Source organism: Bos mutus, chromosome 9 (assembly GCF_027580195.1).
Source record: "Bos mutus isolate GX-2022 chromosome 9, NWIPB_WYAK_1.1, whole genome shotgun sequence".
Classification (NCBI taxonomy): domain Eukaryota; kingdom Metazoa; phylum Chordata; class Mammalia; order Artiodactyla; family Bovidae; genus Bos; species Bos mutus.
In genome coordinates this window covers 81,517,973-81,537,773 of record NC_091625.1, presented here as the reverse complement: position 1 = coordinate 81,537,773, position 19,801 = coordinate 81,517,973, and the positions used below count along the sequence as shown (strand labels likewise).

General features: G+C 41.3%; 1 protein-coding gene across 3 annotated transcripts in view; it reads right to left on the bottom strand.

Annotated features, from left to right (window-relative positions):
- Nucleotides 1-10,612: 10,612 nt before the first annotated feature.
- STX11 (syntaxin 11) overlaps nucleotides 10,613-19,801 on the bottom strand; it is a 50,171-nt gene continuing 40,982 nt past the window's right edge. For all 3 annotated transcript variants that reach the window (XM_070376812.1, XM_070376813.1, XM_005889081.3), the window contains exon 2: nucleotides 10,613-12,364. In XM_070376812.1, coding sequence (XP_070232913.1) covers nucleotides 11,496-12,364 — 869 coding nt within the window. In that variant the 3' untranslated portion in view covers nucleotides 10,613-11,495. The remainder of the gene's footprint in view (nucleotides 12,365-19,801) is intronic.

The following is a 19,801-nucleotide window of genomic DNA, read 5'->3' as shown; positions in this document are numbered from 1 at the left end:
TTATTATTGAAGTGTTATGTCTCTATCTTGTTTTCCTTACTTTTACCTTTATTTGCATTTCCTTTAGAAGTATTATTACTTTTATATCTGATTGAAGTTATATTTAGTCTTAGTTTAGATTTTTTTTCTTAATCTATAGTTATGCTTTGATTTTATTTTATTTAGCTTTTAATTTTTATTTTATAGTTAAATCTAGTTATTTTATCTTGCTATAGTTCACTTGTCATGATATTTCTATTTTAACCTGTATTTGGATTTTAACATTTTCAGTTCAGTTCAGTTCAGTCGCTCAGTCGTGTCCGACTCTTTGGGACCCCATGAATAGCAGCACGCCAGGCCTCCCTGTCCATCACCAACTCCCGGAGTTCACCCAAACCCATGTCCATGGAGTCAGTGATGCCATCCAGCCATCTCATCCTCTGTCATCCCCTTCTCCTCCTGCCCCCAACCCCTCCCAGCATTAGAGTCTTTTCCAATGAGTCAACTCTTTGCGTGAGGTGGCCAAAATATTGGAGTTTCAGCTTTAGCATCATTCCTTCCAATGAACACCCAGGACTGATCTCTTTTAGGATGGACTGCTTGGATCTCCTTGCAGTCCAAGGGACTCTCAAGAGTCTTCTCCAACACCACAGTTCAAAAGCATCAATTCTTTGGCGCTCAGCTTTCTTCATAGGCCAACTCTCACATCCATACATGACTACTGGAAAAACCATAGCCTTGACTAGACGGACCTTTGTTAGCAAAGTAATGTCTCTGCTTTTGAATATGCTATCTAGGTTGGTCATAACTTTCCTTCCAAGGAGTAAGAGTCTTTTAATTTCATGGCTGCAATCACCATCTGCAGTGATTTTGGAGCCCCCCAAAATAAAGTCTGACACTGTTTCCTTACTTTGCCTTTATTTGCATTGCCTTTAAAAGTATTATTGTTTTTATATCTGATTGAAGTTATATTTAGTCTTAGTTTAGATTTTTTTCTTAATCTATATTTAAGCTTTTATTTTATTTTATTTAGCTTTTAATTTTTAGTTTATAGTTACATCTAGTTATTTTATCTTGCTATAGTTCACTTGTCATGATATTTCTATTTTAACCTCTATTTGGATTTTAACATTTTAGTTTTTCTTAATTTTCTCTCTTCTTTGCATTATTATACTTAATTTTTTTAGGGGTATTTATTTTACTTTCTGTTTTTAGCAAGTAGGAAATACAGAGTCAGGAAGTGGCAGTGAGACAGGCCATATCCTCTGTCCCCATGGTCTTACAACAAGGAGAGGGACAGTCTAACAAAGAGTAGAGTCTTCCTGCAGCCACTCACAATGGGGACTCAGACTATATTGGCTAGATATTAAAGGGCGCAGTGAACTTAGAAAATGTACAAAAGGACACCCAAATTACACATCAGATATATGTTGGGTGACCATACAATTATCATCCACACTCAGACACTTGTGAAAGTGAAAGGAGAAGCTATTAAAAGTTATGCTGGGATGACAGATCTGCAAGAAGCTGGTGCTAGGCAACTTATGTATTTGAAAGAAATAGATATGCAAGTTTAGACCAGAATTAAGTAATATCAGCTCTGCACTTAATAGACAGTTATTGAATGAACAACCACATTGATGGTTGTATAAACTTAAAGTATTAGTCAGTCTTGTCTAACTCTTTGTGACCCCAGAGACTGTAGCCCACCAGACTCCTTTGTCCATGGAATTCTCCAGGCAAGAATACTGGAGTGGGTTGCCATCCCCTTCTCCAGGGGATTCCCCAACCCAGGGATGGAACCTGGGGTCTCCTGCATTACAGGCAGATTCTTTACTTTCTAAGCAGCCAGGGAAGCCCCTATATAAACTTAAATATAAATCAAAACACAATTCCTGAGATGTGAAACTTTCTTGTTGGGTCACTTAGAAAAATCCAGACAGAAAATTGTAGGTGCTTTTAGAGTTCAAGTATCTCATGTGCATTTTGGATTAAATTAACCACATGTATGTGTGGTTAGTCTCTCAGTCATGTCCAACTCTTTGCGACCCTATGGAATGCAGCCCACCAGGCTCCTCTGGCCATGGGGATTCTCCAGGCAAGAATACTGGAGTGGTTTGCCATGCCCTCTTCCAGGAGATCTTCCCAACCCAGGGATCAAACATTGGGATCAAATGTCTCCCACATTGTAGGCAGATTTTTTACCAACTGAGTCACCAGGGAAGCCCACATTAACCACATAATAACCCACAAATATTCATCTTTTTTCAAAAAGTATACACAGCAATTCTTTAATTTTTTTTTTTTTTTTTTGGTTGTGGACAGAGGGGACAGAATTGAATGAAAGCAATTCTGATGTTTTGCCTGGGATATCTGGGAGGGTGATGATTCCATTAACTGAAGGAGGTCCATCGGAGGAGGAAGAAAGAGCTGAGTTTGAGGAATCTGTGGGACATTCAGGAAGGGAATTCAAGTAGACAGTAGGATATAAAAGTCTGCAGTTCAGGCGACAAGTCCAGGCTTAAGATATAGATTATTGAGTGAATGGCTCAGGCAAACGTCTGAGTGTCCCATGGTGCAGGCAGAACCACAGGCTGGCGGGAGGGAGATGCCATGGTGTCATATCTAGTGATCCCAGGATATCCTTGGGCAGGACCCGGTGCGGTCATTATGAGCTCACCCTTGCTACTCAAAACCAGTATTTTCCAAAGGTGAGCATAAGAGTGGTCTTGCAACTAGAAGAGTCTGACTTGGGGGCCACCTGCCCAGGGAGATGAGCCACTCATGCTGATGGCACCAGGACACCTTGAGTGCACTTAAAACTGTACATTTCCTCCTTGTCAGGCAAACTCAAGAGAGATGCTGGGGGCATCAGTGAGCAGTCTTCTCTCCACAAAGGTTTGAGAATTATCACCATAAAGCAGTGAAGCCATGGGATGGATGCAGTCATCTACAAAGAAGGTAGAGAGAGGAGAGAGTCAAGGGTACACTCCCTTGGCCATTTCACATGACAGTGTGTAGGCAAACTCATTTGACCCACTACTCTGAAAAATATATGTGGCACCTCTGTGTTTTTATGCTGCCAAGCACTGGGGAGCAGTCACTTCCCTCCCCCTTTATTCTTAGTTGCCTTACTCATTTGATAATTTAGCTATGTAGTATAGCTATGGAGAAGGCAAACACTGTCTACTAAGCCCACAAGAGCATGTGGACATTGACAGACCACAGCTTGTTTTTCCAGTCAAATAAATCAGAGGAAATGGTAATATAAATCTGAATGCATAAATATTTCCTTTGTTTTGTTTTATTTTAGCAATATTTTTTAAGAAGGTAATTCAGTTGTTCAGTTGCTACATGATGCACCTTTAATCCGAGGAGTTACTGTTTAAGGTGTAAAGTGTAGTATTTATTTTGTTTTTAAGTGTTGCAAAAATTTTGAAAAGGGAAATATATATATATGTATATATTATACATTTTATTACATATATACATACATATACATTTTCTTCTGAATGAAAAAGCAGGCCAGGTGAAGAAACAATAGACTAAATGGAATTAATGGCATCAGCCTCTCCCAGTTTTATTTATTGTTAAAGAAAAATGTAATAGTAGGATGAAGAGAGTAGTGACAATCATATTTTATCAAACTTTGAGGCACAGTTTTTTCATTTTTGTTTTATAAAAAATGTGAAAGGAAAATAAATTAATATGCAAGTGAGTATAAAGACTCTGAGTTATCAGAAATTTATAGAAGCCTTTAGGTGTTAAGAAAAATTTCCAAAATTTTCAACCCACTTACTACACTGAATTTAGGTTAGGTCCAAACAAAATTATACTCTAGAATGTTATAGTACATAATGTAACCAAATTATACTCACAGGGCATACACAGAGGAGAAAAAAAGAAGACAACCTGCCAACATCTAGTTGAAACCATTGTCCCTGTTGACACATCAGCCAAGTAAGTCATTTGCTCACAATTTCTATTTCTTAGCACACAGATGAAAATCAATCAGGTTAATTCACTGAAAACTCTACGTTTGTATTTTCATCTTCCCCTTTCAACTTCTTTCCACTTCATCATGTCCCCTGATCCTCCTCCCTTTAGGGTATCCAGGGTTCTCTTGCTTTCTGATTTTAGGAACAGGTCGTCCTTCCTTCTTCCTATTTTAAATATCAAATTCATTCACACCATTCCTTCCAAACATATTGATTTTAAGCCTCTTGTCTCTTATCAAGAAGGAAAGGATTTCTCGTCATCGTTTTTATATTCCCCGGTATGCTCTGCCAGTCATATTTAATATAACACTGAAATTCTTATCAGTGAGAAGGGATGCAACTTTTGCTAATAAAGCTGTGGTTTCTTTTTGGAAATGAACACTTGTTGCAAAATTATTCATGTATTGATAAGACCCAAGGCAGGGTGCCAAACCCAAGAAGCTCTCCTACTGAGGAGTCCCAGCATTGAAAGAATAGGTACTTTGTTTCATATCCCAGACGGTGTTACTTTCTCCTGCGCTGGTGCCTGTTTTAACATCTTGCCACCCAGTAACATTTCTTGTTTGACAGGTTTCTTCCATGAACCGGATTATCAAGTGCGATGAAAATCGCGAAAGAGAGGCTCTGTAACCTCATCTGTTCCCTTTTAAGGGTGCTTTAGACCAGGGTAAACCACAGGGCAGGGCGAAAGAATGAACTAGTTAAACATGTCTCGCTGCAAGAGAAATTCCTGTTTTGTCACGTGCAGGCTAAATCATTTCTTTTTATCTAGGGGTGACATTCCTCCTATATCCTCTACCCGCTGGAGATTCTTTCCTTGATTTGGTCCCAAACCGTCTTTTGAAAGTGTTGGAGCACCAGCTGCTGGCAGCTGGGAGAACGTTAACAGTAGTTCTGCCAGGATGGTTTCCAAAGGTGGAGAGTGAGGCCTCATAGCCCAGAAAAGCTCACAGCTCAAAGGATGGGCAGTTTGGGGTCCTCCGATCTCTCCTTGATCTTCAACTACTGCAGGAGAAGGAATGGCCTTGCCAGTTATTTCTCTGCTCAATCCGCCTGCAGCTGAACATTTTTGTACTGGACAAGTATTATGGATCTCTAAGGAATCTGTATTGGGATGTGGATATAGCCTGGCATACTTAGGAAAATGGACTGACGCATCTCAGGGCAGCCTCACAAAAAGACCTCAGTGACTGCGGACAGTTTAGGACTGATGCCCAAAGCCACTGCCCTGAAATACAGCCTTTTATGACCAGATTTTTACACTAGTATCTTGTGTAAATGACCCCACTAGATGCCATATGAGAGAGGAATATGGATAGCTGAAACCTGAGCCAACATATTTTGTCCACAATTTTAAAAAAATTTATTTATTTCATTGACTTTTGGCTGTGCTGGGTCTTTGCTGCTGTGCGGGCGTTTCTCTAGTTGCAGCGAGCAGGAACTACTCTCTAATTGTGGTGCGTGGGCTTCTCATTGAGCGGCTTCTCTTTCGGGGGAGCTCGGCCCTAGGGCGCAGGCTTCAGGAGTTGCAGCACCTGGGCTCAGTAGCTGTGGCAAGTGAACTTAGTGGCTCCGCGGCACGTGGAATCTTCCTGGACGGGGAGTGAACCCACGTCCCCTGCATTGGCAGGTGGATTTTTAATCCCTGGACCACCAGGGAAGCCCTTGTGCACAATTTTGAAAATAATCTTTGTTTGGCTGAAAGAATAAAAAAGAAAAAAAAATCCCTTCTTAAAACTGAAATTTAAAACAGTTTTATAGCTTTCTTTGCAGCCCACCTTAGTCTGTACCTTTAATAAGGTACAGAGTCTTCCTGGTCCCAATTTGACCCCAATTCTGCCGACTTCAGTCCCTGAGACAGACTTTCATTCTCTCTCCATGAAGTCTTTTGGACTGACCATTCTCTTGGATGATCTGCTTCTCCCCAAGTAGCTTTTTCTCCAGTCCTGTCTGTCTTCCTCTCACCAAGACCTACCCCTGCTCCCAGGACACTGCCCCTACTCTGGGCCCAGCACCCAGCATAGGACTGCTTCTTAGTTTCCACTTTAAAAAAAAAAGGGAAGGTAATATTACTTCACAGAATTGTCATGAAAATAATGAAATCAAAGAATTTTATAGGGGAGTTTCCTGGTGGCCTAGTGGTTAGGATTCTGAGCTTTCACTGCTAGGGCCTGTGTTTGATCCCTGATTGGGGATCAAACCTCCCAGGTGCGCAGCCAAAAAAAAAGGTGTTATGCCAACAGATGTTGTTATGGGCCTTTCCTGATGACTCAGACGGTAAAGAATCCACCTGCAATGTGGGAGACCTGGGTTTGATCCCTGGGTTGGGAAGATCCCCTGGAGGAGGGTATGGAAACCCACTCCAGTATTCTTGCCTGGAGAATCCCATGAACAGAGGAGCCTGGTGGGCTACAGCCCAGGCGGTCCCAAAGAGTCAGACACGACTGAGCGACTACACACAGCACATTGTTATGTGTATAAAGATATCTTGTTCATTCTTCATAACACATGTTGCTAATAAAGATGCTTAATTTTTACATGATGGTGTAGTTACATTCTAGATCTTATTTATTTTCCATTTCTAATAGTCTTATTTTATTAATTCCAATGATTTTTAATTCTGCTATCAAAAGTAAGTCAACTGTTCAGTTCAGTTCAGTTCAGTCGCTCAGTCGTGTCGGGCTCTTTGCGACCCCATGAATCGCAGCACGCCAGGCCTCCCTGTCCATCACCAACTCCCAGAGTTCACTCAAACTTACGTCCATTGAGTCGGTGATGCCATCCAGCCATCTCATCTGTCATCCCCTTCTCCTCCTGCCCCCAATCCCTCCCAGCATCAGAGTCTTTTCCAATGAGTCAGCTCTTCGCATGAGATGGCCAAAGTACTGGAGTTTCAGCTTTAGCATCATTCCTCCAAAGAACACCCAGGGCTGATCTCCTTTAGAATGGACTGCATGTTTCAAACCATCACCTTGATTACAAATGAGAGACTTGCATGCTGCAGTTTGAGATACCTTCCGTATTTTTTTAAACTGGAGTAGAGCTGCTTACAGCAACACTGCTGTGTTAGTTTCTGCCGTACAGCAAAGTGGATCAGTCATACATATACATATATCCCCCTTTTTGGATTTCCTTTCCATTTAGGTCACCACAGATCACTGAGTTTCCTCTGCTATGCATTAGGTTCTCATTTTATCGATTAATATTTACCTTTCATATTTTGAAGACAGAGTTCTGATAGTATTAATAGAAAGTAGAATGGCAAAATTTATACAGAGAAACCAAGACTACTGGCACCCTATTATTTTTAAGCTGTGTACAATATTCGGTAGTTGCCTGTCAAGATAGCAAGTTTATACTGTAGAGCCTGAAAAATCTTGGCATGTGACATTTAACTACAAAGCATTGGAACTGTTTTCAAGAATATATAAAGCATCGACACAAGAAGAACCCTATTCTCTTTCCAAGTTGTTATCTTGAAAGACTATACACTAACTCTTGTGATGTCACAGTTCAAACATTTTAATGTTATTGATCAGCTTTTTTAAAATTCTAACTCTTTTTATCCTGGATACTGATGCATCCAAGGTGACCGTCTTTCCTATTATTTACATTTCTGGAGTTGTCACCACCTAAAGTCTGTGGCTTTTGGCTAGTTCGGAATCTCTTCATATGTTAAAATAGCTTTAAGCTGGCGGGGGTAGGGCACGGTGGGGGGAAGAAGGTGGGATGGTATGAGAGAATAGCATTGAAACCTATGCATTGCCATATGTAAAACTGATAGCCAGTGGAAGTCCAGTATATGCTGCAGGGAACCCAAACCCAGTGCTGTGACAACCTAGAGGGATGGAATGGGAAGGACAATGGAAGGGAAGTTCAAGAGGGAGGGCACATATGTATACCCATGACTGATTCATGTTGATGTATGACAAAAACCATCATAATATTGTAATTAGCCTCTAATTTAAAAAAAGTAAAATATAAAAGTTAAAAAAAAAAAAAGCTTTAAGGGACTTCCCTTGTGGTCCAGTGGCTAAGACTTTGTACTCCAAATGCAGGGGGCCTGGGTTCAATCCCTGGTCAGGGAACTAGATCCTGTGTGCTGCAACTAAGGCCTGGTGCAGCCAAACCTTTTAAAGGAAAAAGGTTTTTAAAAATAGCTTTAAAATATTTTACCTTCAGCCCCTGAAGGATCTATTGTTCCTTGTGATTGGTTCTTTCATTTTGTACCTAAGTGACGTAGTGACCAGGTTTGCCTCAAAGTCTGCTTCTTACCCACAGGCAACTTTCAGAGTTTACCAAGTGAGCATCACACGATGAGGTAAACCCCACTCTCAGCACCCATTCATGGCACTGGAGCCCCCTTTCTTAAGGAAAAAGCCAGCATTTCACCCACCCCAAGGCAGGGCAGTCAGAGCCAGGAAGGGCTTTGAAGAAATAGGGTGGGATATGGGAAGAGTCTTTGGTCTATTGTGATCTGGCCTCCACAGCTGAACTTCTGGGACTTTCTGACTCATAGCTTGGAAGGATCAGGGGAAAGCACTTGTCACATGGAGCAGAACGGCTGCTTCCTGCTTAACTTTTTTGGAGTGGAACATCTTATTTCATCTTCGTAACATACTTGAATATAAGAAGCATGAAATGCCACTGTGAAAACAGCTCTTTCATTGTAAAAAAAAAAAAATTTAAACCCTAATATTCAAAAAAGATAAGGTCTTGGTTTCTTCTATTTTATTAAAGATTATTAACAGAAGAATGGAAGTTTAAGTGTTATTTGCTCAGTTGTGTCCAGCTCATCATGACCCCATGGTTTTGTAGTCCACCAGGCTCCTCTGTACATGGAATTCTCCAGGCAAGAATATTGGAGTGGGTAGCCACTCCTTTATCCAGGGGATCTTCCCAACCCAGGGATTGAACTCAGGTCTCCTGCATTGCAGGCAGATTCTTTACTGTCTGAGCCACCAGGGAAGCCCTTATAAGCATGTATTTTTCCTCAGAAGTTAATAGCTATTAATTAATAGCAGCTCTATCAGTCTATAAGAAAGTTATGCAATAACAATAATGAATATAGTACTTAGCATGTGCCAGGCACTATCCTAAGTACCTTTACATATTTAGTCATTTACTTCTTCCAACAACTTTAGGAGGTGGGTTCTATCATATCCTTTTTACAGATGAGGAAACAGGCACAAGTCATATGGCTGGTGTGTGGCAAAGTCATGATTTAAACCCAGAGAGTGTGTCCTGAATCTGTGTTCTTTTCTGCTATGCCACAGTTGGATAGTTACTGAAGAGCAGGAAGAGAAATGCTTGCCTTTTCAATAAGCAACAGTTCACAAATCTCTGAGTATATTAAAGTGAAATTTTTACCTAACTTTACAATGTGAAAAATTTAAAAATACCCAGAACCAGCAAACTCCTTGACTTTCATGAATGGTTCCAAACAAAGAAAATGCATTATGGGGTAAACTCAGGAAGTATTCTCTTTTATGGAAACTAGTAATAGCCCATGTCCTGTATTCCCAGTTATCTCTTCACTACCATGGAAGACTTAGTAATGGAGCTGTGTGAACTTTTTTTTTTTTAGAGAAAGGGAATTAGGTGAAAGGTGAAACATATCATCCCTGGAATTAGCTGAGAAAGAATTGGGAGAAGTCTAAGAAGAATCCAGTGGGACTTGGTTTCCACAATTCTCATATTAACCATGAAATTAAAATTAGGAGCAGGGCTAGATTTCATGGTCATAAGCAGATTAGTTAGTGAGTTCCAAAGAGTTCAGCTATTCTTTCTACTCCTTTTAAAATTTCACTGTCTGAAGCACCTGAGAATAATGACCACTGAATAAACCCTCTTATCTATTAAACAATGAGTAGAAAGAGTTCAGAGTTGATTCATAAAAAAGACAGGAAACATGGTGAGTGTAGGTAAGGATATTACAAAGTTTGCAAACGAAACCAAATCTCCGAAACATGATGATTTTGCTAAACTATTACTAATAACTCAGGAGAGAAAGCAACACATCCCTGTGTGAATTCTTTTTCATCCCCCTCACCCCCATTCAGAGGTCCATTCACCAGCTGCAGCCTCAAACAAGGTGGTAGAAGAATTTTTAGAACAATAATTGAAAAGTTAGATAAAGATTTAAATGGTCAGGACACAAATACATAAAAAGCATGCTTATAATGTAATGTTTATTTAACTTGAAAAACAAGACTATTCACTCAGTTGTGTCCAACTCTTTGCGACCCCGTCCATGGCATTCTCCAGGCAAGAATACTGGAGTGGGTTGCCATTTCCTTCTCCAGGGCATCTTCTTGACCCAGGGATAGAACCCAGGTTTCCCGCATTGTAGGCAGACGCTTTAACCTCTGAGCCATCAGGGAATCCCTATTTTAAATTACATTTCAATGCATGAAAGGAATGGGTCACAGTAAAACAAAAGTAATTATTTCTGACCTTTTTTTTTTTAATATTTCTAACTCTGTATGCATTTTCAGCATTTTATATCTGTTCTTTACCACCATAACCAACCAACTCAAAATAAACAGGTGGTTTTGATCCAAACTGAACTACGGAGATGCAGACAGGAGCAAGATAAACTCAAAACAAGCAAACCAACATCAACACAGTAAAAATGTTTTTCTTGATATTTATATATTTACAAAGGTAAAGCTAAACCAACTGGTCATTATGTACATACATTAGTAAATATTGGCACTTTACATTTACATATAAGTGTATTTCATAATTATCAAGTAAAAAGATAAATTTTAAATTATTTTTATGAAAAATATATATAATGTGATGTACATACTTCAATTTGAGTGCTTGTTCAATATTGAGTGCTCAAAAAACTTTTGGGGAAAAAATATCCCATAATGTATTCTGATGGAAGATACTGAAAGTAAAGACGTAAGGAAATAAGTGTTAAATGTGATTTTAGTAAGTAGAGGACATGAGCAGAAGATATACATTCAGATGGGGATAGCACAGCATAAACCAGAGGAAGACTCAGAAATGGAAGATGTGCAGTTTTTCCCAAGGTCAGTTTCACTCGAAAAGGAATAGAACCGAGGTACTTTCAGGATAAGGTAAACGAACTGGAATTTTGATGACAAGTTCATACTGTGAGCCGATCCAGAATTGACTTCCGGCTAGAGGTTCATGTACAAACATGCCTTGGACATCTACCGTAGAGTTAAGTCACAACGGCAGTTCCTTATGTGGCTTCCTTTAAGAGGCAAGGGTGTTATGTGCCCTTTAAACGACCTCAGAAAACTTCAGGTGGCATCTGTCGTGACTGAAGAATCAGCGGGTGGGATCCACCCTTGTTCCAAGTACGAGCTGGGCTGGAATTCTTGCACCTCGTGTTTTTCCTTTTTTTCCTTTCTCTAAGGGCTCAGGTCCATAGTGATTAGCGCAACTCACCCGAGGACAGATGGCCTCAAAATCTACCCCCAGAGTGCTTCCTCGTCCATCCCGCTCGGGGATGGAGGTGTGGCGGCCCGGGGCCACTTGCTAGTTGAGGCAGGGGCAGCAGAAACAGCAGATTGTCCGGCAGGGGTTCTTCTTCTTGTACTGCACAGCCTTGCGCACCTGCACCTTGGCCTGCCCGGTGTATTCGACGGTCTTCTGCACGTTGAACTCGATGACGTCCAGGGTGTCCGCCTGCTGCTCCACGAGCAGGGCCATCTGCAGAAAGAGGTCGTGCAGGTCGCGGATGCGGCCCTCCAGCTGCAGCAGTTCCCGGTGGCGGCTCTCGATCTCGTTGAGAGCCGCCCGTGCGCCCTTCACGTCGGCCAGCAGGTTCTCGGAGAACACGTCCCACTTGCCCTGTTCGAACATGTCCTCGATCTCGTCGCCCGACACGTCCTTGCCCATGATCTCCAGCTGGCGCTGGATGCGGATCTTGCAATTCTCGCGTTGCTTCATCTCGGCGCAGTTGTACTCGTGCATGGCGGCCTGGAAGATGCAGGCGAGCGCGCTGTACTGCGCACGCGCGATGCGCGCCACGGCAGAGTGCGCGCCGTGCTGGACTTCCGCCTGCTCGCTCAGCGCCTTCATGGCGCCCAGCTTGCGGTTAATGCTCTCGCCCCGGGCCTTGATGTCCTTGCCGATGGAGTTGGTGTCCCGCTTGATGCTGCTGAGGCGCCGCATGGACGTGAGGAAGCGGGTGTTCTGCTTTCCCAGCCGCCTCACGTCGGCAATCAGGTGCTGGTTTTCCTCCTGAAGGTCTTGGATGTCTCGGTACAAGGATTCCAGGATGTGGTCGGTCTCGAACACGATGTCCTCGTGAGGCGAGTCAAAATCGTCGTCGTCGTCTGGGAACTGCTGGTCAAACTGCTTGGTTAACTCCACGAGTTCTCCTAGTCGGTCCTTCATTTTGCCTGCAAATAGAAACATGGAGGTTAAATTCCTCTAGCGAGAGTCAAAGTATTTGCATTGAGAGAATTAAAGATTAAAATAGATGTTCCGCTCACTGCTCATCACTCTCAATTCTTTACTCCTGGGTGTAGGTAACAAATGCACTACAGGAGCTAAATGGTTCAAAACATGAGTGAAGGACTGATGTGACTGGGAGTCACCTTTGTGTTTTATAGCTTGTAGGTATCTGCAGTTCTTATGCAACATTGTTCTTTACAGCAAGGGACTTTACTTTCACCACCAGACACATCCACAAAGAGGGTCTTTCCCGCTTTGGCCCAGCCTCTTCATTCTTCATTGTTTTAGCCCCTAAGTCACTGCCTGCCAGGCTTCTCTGTCCATGGGATTTCCCAGGCAAGAATACTGGAGTGGGTTGCCATTTCCTCCTCCAGTGCATCCTCCCCACACAGGAAGATATGAACCGGCATCTCCTGCATTGGCAGGTGGAATCTTTACCACTGAGCCACTAGGGAAGCCCTTTCTATATGTATGTGTGCGTGCATGCTAATTCACTTGAATCCTGTGGGAATCTGCGACCCTATGGACTGTGGTCCACCAGCCTCCTCTGTCCATAGGATTCTCCAGGCAAGCATACTGGAGTGGGTTTCTATGCCCTTCTCCAGGTGATCTTCCCGACCCATGGATTGATCGCACATTTCTTATGTTTCCTGCATTGGCAGGTAGGTTCTTTACCACTAGTGCCACCTGAGATCCCCTTAGCAAAGATAAAGATTGTTAAATAAGTAAAATACATACTTATAAAAAAAAAAAACATTGACACATTAATGACGAATTTCTGCCTTGAGTTTCAGAATATTTTTTGGATCTTTTTCTGCATTTTATTTATTTTCTTATTTAAATAATTTCTGTATTTTACTATTTACTGTTGAGACATCTAACAGTTTTTATTTACCACTATTTATTGTTGTTATCTCTTGATTTAAACTTATAGCATATGTAGTATCCATCACCTGAAAATGTTGCTTTACTTATCAAAGTTCAAGCAATCAGATAGCCTCAGTCTACTTGCAGAAAAATAAAGGCCAATAAGAAGCAAAAAAAAAAAAAAAGATTGTTAAATAAGGATAGTCAATTTATAAGCTTTGAGACCAACTCTAAGTGTTGTCTATTCTGTGTCTATTTCAGCACTGGTGAGCATCTTCAGTCTTGTATATCATAACAATTTTTTAATGATATAAATCATGGTTTAATTTTTTATCTTAAAGACATAAAAGTTGAACCTGCTTAAAGTAAAACAACAAAATGAACAAAGATCAAAATCTAATAAGGAAGTATAAAATTTGGAAGTTGAAATTTCCTTGCTCTCATGCCCAATATCCGGAGAAGGCAATGGCACCCCACTCCAGTACTCTTGCCTGGAAAATCCCATGGACGAAGGAGCCTGGTAGGTTGCAGTCCATGGGGTCGCTAAGAGTTGGACACGACTGAGCGACTTGACTTTTACTTTTCACTTTCATGCATTGGAGAAGGAAATGGCAACCCACTCCAGTGTTCTTGCCTGGAGAATCCCAGGGACGGGGGAGCCTGGTGGGCTGCCGTCTCGGGGGTCAGAGTTGGACACGACTGAAGCGACTTAGCAGCAGCAGCAGCAGCAGCAGCAGCAGCAGCAGCATGCCCAATATTACCAATACATACTTTGAGTATTTGTTTGAGACTCAGTGCTTAAAAATATTTTGGGGCAAAATCCCCAAATACAAGCTAATGAACGATATTGAGTAAAAGAGATCAGTAAATAGTTAAGTGTGGCTCAGCTGGTAAAAAATCCGCCTGCAATGCGGGAGACCTGGGTTCCATCCCTAGGTTGAGAAGATCCTCTGGAGAAGGGAAAGGCTACCCACTCCAGTATTCTGGCCTGGAGAGTTCCATGGAGTGTATAGTCCATGGGTCGCAAAGAGTCGGACATGACTGAGCGACTTTCACTGACTGACTGATGTGATTTTAATAAGTAGGAGGAGTGAGCAGAAAGAAGATATTTATCTATGTGGGAATCACATGGCAAAAGCCAAAGGAAGAATCAGAAGTAAAAGACGTTCAATTTTTCCCAATATCGCTAGTGGTAAATGTTGTTAACAAAACTGCTTTTTTAAAAAAGTTTTACATGGAAAATTTCAATCGTACACAAGCCTACTAGCAATAATATAACACACTCCCATATACCCATCACACAGCAGCAATATTTGCCCGTTTTTAATAGCTTTTTGAAATAAGTTGGCAGCTCAAGCAGAATTTCCATGCTTTTATAAGGGTGGTTCTGATCAATTCCCTGTTTAGCAAGGCAAAATAATGTTCTGTGTGTCCATATTTTTTCCAGTGAAGTGAAAAACTTTCATTATTAATACTGTATATATGCCAAAATAATGAACATTTTGCTCTTTTATACAAGATCTTTCTATACAAATAGAAAGATTTCTATTATATAATTTGCAGGAAACAGGAGAAAAGTAGTAGCATTTAATGGCTACTCAATCTATCAGGGATCTTGATCTCAAAAGCTTCCCTCAATTTGAAGTAATTAATTTCACAACACCACTAATGGAATGCTGACAACTTGGATTCAGTGATAAATGGAAAATGGTGAAATATTAACCATGGATTCCCATCTGCCATGACCATTAGTTACATAAATTAAGCAAAGTTTTATTCCATAGTGGTGATTTTTAATACAACAAGTTACCTGCTTAAAATGCCATTTCTGCTTTCTGATGACAAAGATCAATACCAGACCTTCTCACTGAGGGGAAAGTGACTCCAAGAAGCACAGTTGAGAGGCAGAAAAAAGAACCAGGCTGGACCAAAACTATGCCTTCCCTGGCCTGAATTACCTGATACCTAAATATTTCCTCATTTTGAATAAAATTTAAAGACAAAGCACAAGTTGGTGGGGGTGAGGGGATTGCAATATATAGTAGATAATGAGTTAACATACTTACTATATTAAAAACTCTTGCCCCTCCAAAAAAAAAAAAAAAACCAATAGAAAAACCACTTGCCCTAGCAAAGACAATGAGAAGGCAATTCATATAAGAAGAAATATAAGTGCCAGAGAACATGGAGATAGTTAGTAGGTATCAGGTACTTATTGTAATGCCAGTAAGCATGTTCTAAGCACTTCTCACGTGATACTGTCTTTAATCTTCATACAGACTTCATGAAGTAGGTATTGTCATTATCAGAGTTGGTGAGTTTAGGGAGATGAAGGAACATACCCAAGGTCACAAGTAAGTGACTAGTCCAGCTCTAGAGTGGCCCTGCTTAATCACTACCTTCAATTATTTCCAGCAGGTGTAAAAAAGTGAGGCATGAGGGACTTTACTATCAAAACAAGGAAATGCAAGTTAAACCATTGAAATTTATTTTGGTCATCAAGCTGGCAAGAATTTTAAAAAAATAATAATTTAGGGACCTCTTTGGCAGTCCAGTGGTTGAGATTTGAACTCCCAGTGCAGGGGGCTTGGGTTCAATCTTTGGTTGGAGAACTAAGATCCTTCATGCCACAGGGCAGGATGAAGGGCAGTTGAATAATATGTATTAAAAACTTTTAAAATGTGTTCTTGTTTTAGGTACATTTATTCTAAGCATATATTCAGAGTTATATGAAGCTAATCATTGTAAATATTTTCATCACCACAGTTTTCACAGGAATTCAAAAATAATTTAAAGGTGCAAAAATGAGATAGTGATGGCTACATAATCACAGAGTTTAGAAGGCTATCTAATGGGATGAAAAGCATAAATATCATTTTAGATAGAAAAAAATCTGTAAAGGGAAGAGAATGAGCAGTGCTGTCATGCAAACGTCTTGAAATAAAGGCTTGAATAATACACATCAAAATGTTCAGTTCAGTTCAGTCGCTCAGTTGTGTCCGACTCTTTGCGACCCCATGAATTGCAGCACGCCAGGCCTCCCTGTTCATCACTAACTCCTGGAATTCACTCAAACTCACGTCCATCGAGTCAGTGATGCCATCCAGCCATCTCATCCTCTGTCGTCCCCTTTTCCTCCTGCCCCCAATCCCTCCCAGCATCAGTCTTTTCCAATGAGTCAACTCTTCGCATGAGGTGGCCAAAGTACTGGAGTTTCAGCTTTAGCATCATTCCTTCCAAAGAAATCCCAGGGCTGATCTCCTTCAGAATGGACTGGTTGGACCTCCTTGCAGTCCAAGAGACTCTCAAGAGTCTTCTCCAACACCACAATTCAAAAGCATCAATTCTTTGGTGCTCAGCTTTCATCAAAATGTAGTTTTCTTCAAATTGTGGAAATATAAATCACTTTAATTACTTCCTTGTGCTCTTCTCTATTTTCCAACATTTTTATAATGTCCTGTAGATTTATCAATTAGATAAAACCCCACAAAACCATAAGTATTTGTTTAAAAGGCTAATTCCTTTAAGATGTATGCATTACAATCAGGTTACCACCTTATGTGACACAAGGAAAGTACACGAGTTGACTAGTATGGAGTTGAGCTTTATTTATCTGCTTAAGTTAGCAGCCAACATATGCTACTCTGCAAGTGTAGAATTAATAATTTTTGAAGATAGATACAGATAGAATAAAATATAAATAACTTTTTTTTACATAAATAGAACAGAGAATGAATAATTTTTGAAGGACAAGACAAGAAATGGTGATGGATGCAAGGAAGGCTTGGGAAGCACCACCACAGAAGGTAAGGGGTGGTTAAAGGACAGCATCACACACCGGAATGTTAGGGACCTGCTTGTTGGTCTGTGCTAGTCGTAGACAAGTCCCGGGCCCAGTACTGCTCTCCTGAAGCCCTGAAAAAGCTATCATTTCATTCACAGTAGGACGAGCAAAGTGCACTGCAATTATATAGAAAGTGGCCTTTGAAGATGTTCAGAGATAGTCATTCCTTCCCAAGACCTACCAACGTGAAGCCATGGATCCTAAATGAGATGAAGGTCTAAGTTCACTTGAAGGCTCAAGTCTACAAACTGGTCAGGAGAGAGGCAGGACGTGGAAGCCAGAGATTCTCTAGAAGGTGTACACAAGGAAGTGGCCTTCAGTGCCTTCCTGCCCACCTTTCTTGACCCAGCTCAGCCCCAAATGAGCTGGTCCCACTGATCTAAAAGGTTTTCTGGTTGCCAAGGTGCAAACATTAGGAAAACTACAACAGAAAGTCAACCAAGAGGCTACTACTTCTAACAATATTCCCTAAATGGTTTAAATGTACTCCTTACTGTCCATCCCAACTACCAGAGTTACTCAAACTCATGTCAATCAAGTCAGTGATGCTCTTCTAAACTGCACTGATATATTTCACTGTTTCCTTAAAGAGAGGGAACTGAATACAATTTATTGGTGACTCAGATTATCATTACTAAAATCCCTGAATTGTGTAATGATGCGCTTTTGTTTTAAAACGTTTCTCTTTCCGCACGGTTACAATTTCAGGGTTCATCTCAGTTACTTCCCTATACTGCTACTGACATTCCTCTCACTTCCCACACAGGTTGTATCAGGCCAAGAAATTACATAAAAATCAAGCATTTAACAATGTAAGCTATGAGTGGGTCAGCAGCCCTCTAGGGTCAAACCTAAGCACAGCAGGGAAGGAAAAGCTAGTGCCTGTGGCAAACTGAGTGTCCAGTGCGACCCTGCCTTTGTACTGGACAAATGATATATAACCCATCAACAAGATTCATAATAATTATGAAAGCATCAAATTGTTAGGTTATTGCCATGATGTGATTGACCATCAATTCATAATATACTTTCTTAACCTGACTTCCTATAGGGCCCATTTTCCCCTCCCAAATATGGACATACTCTTGTGAAAGGTTGAAAAAATTTTACTACACATTCTTTGCATGTCCTCTAATCAAGAAGTATAGACTACTTCCCAACTCCTTGAATTTGGAGTGTGGCCATGAGACTGGAACTTGCTCTGGCTAATGAGACAGTAGTAAATACAATGCAAGCAGAGGCTTGAAAAGCACATCTGCAAAAGAGCTTGTTACTTGGGACCCTGATATCAAACATATGAAAAAGCCTCGACTTGCCTACAGAATAAGACCCAGGAGTCTTAGTAATCCTGGCTGAACCCAGCCCCCAGCTAATCCATCAAGTGACTGCAGCTACACAAATGAGCCAGGAGACAATCAATAGAAAACCGATGAGCCAACTGATAGAACTGTAAGAAATAATTAATCATTGAAGTTTAAAAGTGAAAGTGAAGTCGCTCAGTCATGTCCATCTCTTTGCAACCCATGGACTATAGCCTACTAGGCTTCTCCGTCCATGGGATTTTCCAGGCAAGAGTACCAGAGAGCGTTGCCATTTCCTTCTCCAGGGGATCTTCCTAACCCAGGGATAGAATCTGGGGCTCCCACATTGCAGGCAGACACTTGACCCTCTGAGCCACCAGGGAAGCCCATTGCTGCTTAAGCCATTAAGATATGTGGCAGTTTCTTAAGCCACAAAAACTAACTGATAGAGAAATTGTTACCTACAAGCAGCACGTTGCCATGACAGGCTTAAAACATGCAGCATCAGCTTTGGGAGCAAACAGCAGGTGAAAAGCAGAGAGGTAGCTATTAGCAAAAACCAGGAAAATGGCAGGCAAACTCTTAGTGGAGGCTGGATAGTGATGAGGAAACTGTACAGTTCAGTTCAGTTGCTCAGTCGTGTCCAACTCTTTGCGAGCCCATGAACTGCAGCACGCCAGGCCTCCCTGTCCATCACCAACTCCTGGAGTCCACCCAAACCCATGTCTATCGAGTCAGTGATGCCATCCAGCCATCTCATCTTCTGTCGTCTCCTTTTCCTCCTGCCCTCAATCTTCCCCAGCATCAGGGTCTTTTCCAGTGAGTCAACTCTTCGCATCAAGTAGCCAAAGTATTGGAGTTTCAACTTCAACATCAGTCCTTCCAATGAACACCTGGGACTGATCTCCTTTAGGATGGACTGGTTGGATCTCCTTGCAGTCCAAGGGACTCTCAATAGTCTTCTCCAACACCACAGTTCAAAAGCATCAATTCTTCTGTGCTCAGCTTTCTTTATAGTCCAACTCTCTCACATCCATACATGACCACTGGAAAAACCATAGCCTTGACTAGACGGACCTTTGTTAGCAAAGTAATGTCTCTGCTTTTGAATATGCCGTCTAGGTTGGTCACAACTTTCCTTCTAAGGAGCAAGCATCTCTTAATTTCATGGCTGCAATCACCATCTGCAGTGATTTTGGAGCCCAGAAAAATAAAGTCAGCCATTGTTTCCACTGTTTCCCCATCTATTTGCCATGAAGTGATGGGACCAGATGCCATGATCTTAGTTTTCTGAATGTTGAGCTTTAAGCCAACTTTCTCACTCTCTTCTTTCACTTTCATCAAGAGGCTCTTTAGTTCTTCTTCATTTT